This window comes from Protobothrops mucrosquamatus, unplaced genomic scaffold (genome assembly GCF_001527695.2).
Source record: "Protobothrops mucrosquamatus isolate PMUCROS unplaced genomic scaffold, P.Mucros_1.0 scaffold7, whole genome shotgun sequence".
Taxonomy (NCBI): domain Eukaryota; kingdom Metazoa; phylum Chordata; class Lepidosauria; order Squamata; family Viperidae; genus Protobothrops; species Protobothrops mucrosquamatus.
Window position 1 is genome coordinate 1,250,820 of NW_015386394.1, and position 8,480 is coordinate 1,259,299.

The 8,480-nt window shown below is 41.5% G+C and overlaps 1 protein-coding gene across 1 annotated transcript in view; it reads right to left on the reverse strand.

Moving 5' to 3' along the window:
- The window catches only part of TRIM28 (tripartite motif containing 28), a 37,438-nt gene extending 33,470 nt beyond the window's left edge, over window positions 1-3,968 (reverse strand). Inside the window, exon 1 of the mRNA XM_015810161.1 lies at window positions 3,705-3,968. Coding sequence (XP_015665647.1) covers window positions 3,705-3,960 — 256 coding nt within the window. The 5' untranslated portion in view covers window positions 3,961-3,968. The remainder of the gene's footprint in view (window positions 1-3,704) is intronic.
- Between the last annotated feature and the right edge of the window lie 4,512 nt (window positions 3,969-8,480).

Sequence of the window (8,480 nt, forward strand, 5' to 3'; positions counted from 1 at the left end):
TCCCTTTCTTTTTCTCTCTCCCTGTCTCCCTTTCTCTCTCCCTCCTTCTTTCTCTCTCTCTCTCTCCCTGTCTCCCTCTTTCTCTCTCCCTTTCTCCCTCTTCTCTTTCTCTCTCTCCCTCTCTCTATTTCTCTTTCCCTCTTTCTCTCCCTCTATTTCTGTCTCCCTCCCCTTAAAATCCTTAAAGGTTATGCTTGGGTGGAAGACTTTTTCTTTTACAGATGGGGCGGGTGGGCCTGACATTCGCGCGCAGGCAGGACCCCGCCCGCTGAGCCACCGCTTCCCCATCGCCCTCCACACCAGCCGGCTCCATCTCCAGACCTCCCAGCTGACGGGCGCAGGTCCGGGGGTCGCCAGCTGACGGGCGCAGGAGTTCGGCGCTGCAGCGTCCTCCCCTTCACCCTCCACACCGGCCAAAGCGTTGCCTGACATTTCGGCCGACGGGCGCAGGTCCGGGGGTCGCCAGCTGACGGGCGCAGGAGGTAGGCGCCACCGCGGCCTCCCAGCCACTTGCTTCTTCGGTTGGAGCAGTTGCAAGGGTTAGGGCCGAAGAAGCAAGTGGCTGGGAGGCCGCGGCGGCGCCTACCTCCTGCGCCCGTCAGCTGGCGACCCCCGGACCTGCGCCTGTCAGCTGGAACATCAGGCAACGCTCTAGCCGGTGCGGAGGGTGAAGGGGAGGACGCTGCAGCGCCGAACTCCTGCGCCCGTCAGCTGGCGACCCCCGGACCTGCGCCCGTCAGCTGGGAGGTCTGGAGACGGAGCCGGCTGGAGTGGAGGGCGATGGGGAAGCGGTGGCTCAGCAGGCGGGGTCCTGTCTGCGTGCGAATGTCAGGCCCACCCGCCCCATCTGTAAAAGAAAAAGTCTTCCGCCCAAGCATAACACAGAGGCTTGAGACACGGAGGCACGGGATGCGGAGCGGCGCGGTGGGAGGCAGCAGGACGGGGGGAGGGGTTACCTGCATCCTGCCAGCCGAACTCTGGAAGCCTGCCTGAATACCCGTATTTTCTGGCGTATAAGACGACTGGGCGTATAAGACGACCCCCGACTTTTGAGAAGATTTTCAGGGTTTAGAAAGTCGTCTTATACGCCGGAAAATACGGTAGTTCTTTGACTCTTGTTACAATGCAATCCTCTGTGTTTGAAGAAAATCTCCATTCAGGAATTTGCTGTTACATTATTGTAAAATGAAGTGAATTTTCAAAAATTGCTTTTTTATTGAATTAACGTAACTCAGAAATGTAACTATAAATAAGTGTCTGAGACTGATGTTGTTTAGGGCTTAATGATGTTACTCTCCATGATGTATCCAAAATACATAGTATTTTCCTCTTTAGGCCAGTATTTTCCACCAAAATTCTTTTAGTATATAGAATCTATAAAGGTTACATGATTGTCATCCATTATCTTTTTAAAAAGGTGAGATGACCTGACTCTACTATGAACAGAGATACATTTGGGAGTGTTGGGAAACACAGGTATGTTCAAATTCCTGATCACTGACCATTAAGACTTCCCTTCCACAGCAATTTGCCCTCCCTATCATTTTTAGAATTTCTTACATATCCCTCACTTTCTCAGGCCTTACTTTTGATGTCAACTTCTCTCCAGTCTTCTAAAAGAGAACAGATTTATTTTATTTTTGGAAGAGGAGACAAGTTGATATTATTCCACTTTAAACAGTATTCTGAAGTATATCTTTACCTTTAGATGCAATAGCATTGTTTTGCTTGACTGCAATATGCAAAACATGAGTTCCTGTTATTTATGCAAGAGATTCAATCACCTCTCCAGAAAGTAGTTTTGCTCAGAAAGTTGCTTTAATTCTCAGTTCTACATGAACTAGATAAGATATGGCAGGATCTGTCTCCCTTCTTTCTGGGAGTTAATCTGCTCCTGAAACCACTCATTTTTTTTCTTTATTATGCGTCATTTTAACTTGGGAGATGCTCAAATGACAGCTGGGAGGATGAATATACAAACCAAATCAGGGAAGTCTGCAGAGTTCTGAATCAGACAAAGACTATTACTGCCCCTATGTTCTGAATGATAGATGGTGATATACGGTATGCTGAAAAGGAATAGTAGTTAAACGAGGAAGAAAACCAAAACAACTTATCTTGCATAGAAGGAATGATACAATAAAAACCAGGACACAATTAAGCAACTTTTCAGAAGAGAGGGAGAAAGGAAGACAGGACTGATAATAGGACAAAAAATCTTGTGCCACTATGCTGTACAGCACTTGAACACTGTAGTATGAAACAACCCAAATCTTTTGTCATCTAAATTTTTTTTGGGGGGGGGAGGGGGGCATATGACTTTTTCATTCAAAAATACAAGATATGAAAATCAGAAAAGAACTGAAAGAAAATATTTTTATTCATTCTTTAAAATTCCAATATTTCTGGTTAGACAGGCATACAAAATGCCCAAATGTACTCCATCTTTTTAGAAAAAAATACCTACATCCAATATAAAATATACATTTAGACTCTTAAAAATAACATGAATGCACATTTCCTATGAAATTATAATTAACATTTTGTAGTTAGTTCATTTGTAAAGGTAGTCTTCCTTGCTATAAATTGTCATCAGGATTTAAATTGCATCACCCCGTTTATAAACTATTTATTTCAATCAAACTTTATAGAGAATTAAAAGTGGCACATTTTCCTTATACTGTTTTTCTTTAACAATAATGTATAATTCCACATAAAAAACAAATGATTCCTAACTGTATGTCCTAAATGCAGAGAAAGCCCATGTTCGCTTAAAATATGTATAGGTAATTTAGCTGCGATTACGCAAGCAATATAAATTTGAGGGGGCTGCCCCCCCCCCAATACTATGAATTAGCTAAAACACGGGTTTGCGATTTTTCAGCCTGCATGTCGTGAGAATATAAACAAACACACGGGATGATTAAGGAAGCTTTCAAAAATGAAGAGAGGCGGACACTTCGAGAGGTTTTCAGCCTGTTGATAAAAGCAGCCTTACTACTTAAAAAAATGGGGGTGGGGGCTGTGGCGTCCCCCTCGCCCATCCCTCCTAGGCTCCACTTCTCGCGATACGCGCTCCAGGGCTGTGCACTCGACTCGTCGGAATGCGCATGGCTACGCCCCTCCGACTGCACCTCTGCCGCCATACATCATCCCCCTCCCCAAGCCCCTTATCAAAAAGCAAGCTAATACAAACTTCCCCTTGCAACAAGTTCTCTCATTAAGAAAGGAACCCAAAACGCACAGCTGGAAGAAAGATCCAAGGACTGAACCCATTCATCCCCCCCGCCACCGCCGCCTCGTGTGTTTCCCCCACCACCATCTCCCGCCTCCATTCACCGCCCCTTTTCCTTTCCTCCATTTTTTCACACCAATCTACGGACGTCCTCAGCACAATCGCGCGGGCCTCCCATCCACCTCCCTAGCGTAAACACACAACATCATGCAAGCCTCCCCTTATGCGCGGGACCAACCGCAGGCAAGAAGCGGATCAGTCCGTCCGGAGACAACTCTCTGGTACGGCAAACAAACCGGGACAGGAGAATAATAAAAGCTCTCAGCAAAAAGCACGTTTGTATTCTCCGCCCATTGCAAACCTTTTTTCTTGTTCCTTGCACAGGAGGGCCAGCATCCTCTCCATCATCTACCCCAGAAACAGATCCCGGGCTCTCCCTGCCCGAGATCGCCACTTCCAGGTCTCTTACCTTGCCCATCCTTGTTGTTGCCGGCCGAGACAGGCTCGACTTTGATGCACTCCTTGCAGACGGTGTGGAGGCAAGGAAGGAGCCGCGGATCGCGCTCGGAGCGGAGCCGCTCTCGGCACACGCCGCATTTCTCTAGCAAGTCGATACCTTCCACGTTGAGAGGAGCGGAGGAGGAGGAGCGTTGCTTGTCCCCGGCGACAGCGCCTCCGCCAGCTTCCGCCGGAGCAGAGGCCGTTGCAGTCCCAGAGGCCGACATCGCAGTCCCGGAGCTGCTGCTGCTTACGATCGCCGCTACCGGCAACCAAGCCGAAAAGCCGCGAAAACGTAGGCGCGTGCAGGTCTGGACCTCGCGAGTCTTGGAACCGCTGAGGCCTCGACGGCGCAGCACGCGAGATCGCTAGACAACGAAAGCAGCGCGCGCAGCTCACCGTCACAGAGGAAGACCTGATTCTGTCCCTATTTGCTCGCTTCGATGTCCCTCCTCCTTATGCCCCTCCCACTTGGCCGACTGAACCACGGGTAATTAGAGGGGGGCGTGGGGGAAGAGGAGCAAACTGCTTAGCCTGCTAGAGTCTTTTTCTGTCTTTTACTGTTCTCCGCCCAGTTGGACCGTATCTTCAGAAAGGGTGTTTCATTACAGATAGACATTCAATCCAACCAATAGCCAAAGTTCTTTTTTTTTTAAAGGAAAGTTCAAGTAAAAGAGAAAGATATATCTATCCACCGGAATTCGGCTAGATTTGTTTAGTTTTTTATTCCAGGACAAAAGTTCAAGGTCCGCCCCTTAAAAGGCGGATCAAACGAAAGAAGATTTAAGAGATTTGAAACCATGGCAACGTGGCATTCATCCGGGCCAAAAGGGAGTGGGGTTTGGGATTGGCGGGAAAACAGCCAGTAACTGCCTCAAACTGAGAAGCTACCTGGAGGGTCGGGCCAATCATTTGAGTCCATCTATGCGGCTGTCTAAGCGAATTCTTCTTAGCCTCCATGTTGGAAACCAAAGTGCCCTTTTCGAGTAAATGGCTGAAATGGGTGAAGCTTTAGGTTACTGTACTGTTTCCTAGATGACTGCAAATAGATTCTCAAGTGACACTAGTATATGGAGAGAGAGAACTATAAGCAGAGACTAACCAGCTTTTGGAGCTATTTTTTTTAAATGGTAGCTGAATTTTTAAATTGCGAATGCCATTAGCCAAAACAAGCCGGAGTTCACATATTAAACTTAAATGACTATTTTGAATCCACAGTAGCTGGGCTCACATATACAGTGTAGTTTACAAACTGAGAGCCAGTTGCAGTTAAGGCATCAAACTAGCAATGACAAGACTTTATTTCTAGTGCCATCTAAGGTGCACAGCTGGCTATCTTCCAGTCCCTCTCTCAGCCCTAGCAAGGAGGCAATAGCAAACCACTTGAAAAACCTTGCCAAGAAAACTGCAGAGACTTGTCCAGGTAGTCTCTGAGAATTGGACACAATTGAGTGGAAGAAGTTTATAAACCAGTATAGCTGAGCTTACACAATAAATATATACAATGTGTGAATGCAATATAGGCAATGCTGTTTTGTTGGGGATTCATATACCAGTGAAGATTGATCCACAATACATTTTTTTTATTTTGCTGACTATTGAGCGCTTAGAGAAATAGGATAGCACATGCTTAAAATTTTGCAATATTTAATAAATATATTTGGATGAAGATCCATGTTTTCATGAACTGAAACTACTTTTCACAAGTACTGAATACCTTAATGAAGACTTATGCTACACTATATATTTTATATTGTGACTTTTAATACAATCAAGGTGGTCTACATAGCAATTACTATTTTATCCCGACAACAATTTTCTGGTAATTCTGGTTGACAGAGTGATTGGCCCAAAGACATACTTATGCTTTCATGGATGAGGAAGACTTAGATTCCTTCTGGATTTAAACATAGCAGTAACTGTGTTAATTAAATAATGCCTAATATCATGTCTAATGCTAACTTAAGTCATGTTTCAGAAATCAAAGTGACTGGATTCACACAACATGTAAAACAACCCTACAATATGGCTTTCCTTGATGTGTGAACCCCAATAATTCTGTTTTTTTTCAGTTAACAGTGAATAAATAAACATTGGCCTTATGTAGTGTCAGGACATATCTCAAGCAGTCAACAATTCAGACTTCTTTTAGTATATGACATAAAGCCAACTTCTGATATTCATGTATTTCATTAAAGAAAAAGCTAGCCTAAAAACTGAAGTTGCTTTTTGTCTTAATACAACTTTTTTATTTGCTATCTAAGAGTAGTACATAACAGAAAATATAGGAAGCGATGAAGGAAAATACAACCCAGATAAAGCATTCTGAGAGTATGAGGTATCTGACTTAACTTATTTTCAACCAATGTATGGCAACTTATATTATTACATAGTTTAAGTTCTGTAGTGATGTGTAATATAATGTACTAAAATGCACCAAATTTAAAATTAGCAAAATTTAGCAGGTGTGAATGTAACTTTTAAGACAATGTGATTTCTTTGGTCTAGCTGAGACATTTTACCTTGTAAACAATTCATGTGATACACAAACACAAACATTGTTTTGAATTATTTATTACATTGAAGTCTCTGCCTTGCCAATATATTGAAAAATTACACAATTGCAAAAAACACCTCCTATAGTACAGTTGTATGGATAGCAATTTTAAAAAGCCTATATTGAATATATTGGGCAAATCACAATAACTTCCTCTATTTCCTTAATATGAACCACCTGGAGGGTAAAAGATAAGGCCATTTAGATGTTAATACAGTAAAGTAGAACAATCAGGATTAGTTCATTCTTTTATATTGTCAGCAGAAATACAACCATTTCTCCTCTTGTTTCTTTATTCAATTGCTACATAACTTTGAGAATATCTTGAATGGGGATGGGAATAGAAAATAAAAAGGAAGATGGGCATTTAGTTACATAGCTTCTCTGTCCATGTGCTGTTCATTCGTTTTGAATTCATTAATCCTCAGATGACTTCCTGGTATTCTTCCATCATTCAGCTCTATGTTCAACACCTCATATTTTGTTAAGTGTCAGAGGTTGATAAAACTATAAACAGAAGCCCTAACTTTTATGTTTACCTCTATATTAGCTACAGATCCTGGGAGTGTGAAAAAAGACAATGAAATATCAGAATATTGTATTCGGTATGACCAACATTATATACTGAAGAACACTGATGTATTAACAGGGAGTATGGATTCCAGTTAGGTTCTATAGATGGAGGACAGAAATTGTTCATCATTTCAGATCATTAATCTGAACTTATCTCTTTTCCCAAGAAGTGGTGCAGCTTAGATTCTACACTTCATGATGTAAAGAGACAGTGCTATTAGACAATCATATCTTACTTGAGAATGAATTAAATGAATCCTCAATTTAACAGGCTAATTAAAAGAAGAGAAGTCTGTTAAAGTAGAATATCTGTTGAATCTCAGTGGGCTTGCCACTTGCATAAAATAGCAAAAAGACTTTTAGGCATGTGTATGTATAAAATAGTGAGATTTTATATATGGTATTTTACCTAAAATATAGGATAGGGTTTTACGGATGCACAGAAGCTTATAGTGAATTGAAGGAGTTTATTGCAGTTGAATTTTTTAAAATGTTTACTTCATACTATAAAATTGCACTAGTAAACAACTAATTGGCTGCTCCTGACTTTAAGTGGTCTTTTTAAAAAGTAGGACAACATAACAGTAGTTAAGACAGTCTTGCAGTTTTGCAATTGTAGACTACAATTTTATGATACAGCTCTAATTGTACACAATTCAAAAACAAGATCAGTAAAGCCTTCAGGTTAAGTTCTTTGTACTGACTGCTCATTCTTGGTTTGTTATTTACCAGGCCATCTTCTACAGTAGATCTTAATTTCTTTGTCAAACTGTTGGTTCATTTCTTTAACTTTGACATGTTACTGAATTACAATTCCCAGAAATCCAAGCCAGAATTGCCAATGATGAGAGATGGATGCTAAGAATTACAGAGATTTCTCAAGATCATAGATTACTCTTACCTACCGTATATCTTATTCCTGAATCTTATTCAATATCTCTCTAAATTTAAAATCCATCAGAAAAATCACTTTTTTTAGTTATTTCCTTTTTGTTTTGGTTAAAAACTCATGAAAACTGCCTTGTAAATTGAATCCAAAACAAAATCATTCCGAATGAAACAAACATTTTGATGATCTGCAGAGATATATGCAAATGGAATAGTGTAAATAAAGTTAACCCCTAAAACAGTGGTAGTGTTAGATAAACTTAAAAGACAGTTTCTAGTATTCTTCTTCTCACAAAGGTTTGAAAGTTTGCCTTATTAAGTACCATGTGTGGATGGATTATTTTGAAAAACAGTTTGCTGTTGGAGAGAGAAGAACTAATTCTCCCTAATGCTATGAATACATTCTACAAAATATTTCTAGGCAGCAAAAAGGAAAGAGCTGTTTGTTCCTTTGAGGATCTTGTAATCTCTACCTAGATAAATTAACATATGGCACCAGCAGGATTTAAAGCAGTTTTAATTGTTGTCATTTTACATTATCTATCCATGGGATTTATTGGTGAAATACAATGCCTTCTGTGCAGCAAGAACTTATTATGTGATTATCTATCTCGGGTATCTTCCTTTAGCTAGCCAATTGGAATGACCTCCACATCTGCTGAAAATATTCTTGGCATACACTCCTGGAATTTTCACTCATCGCTCATTCAACATCCATCTGGCTTCCTG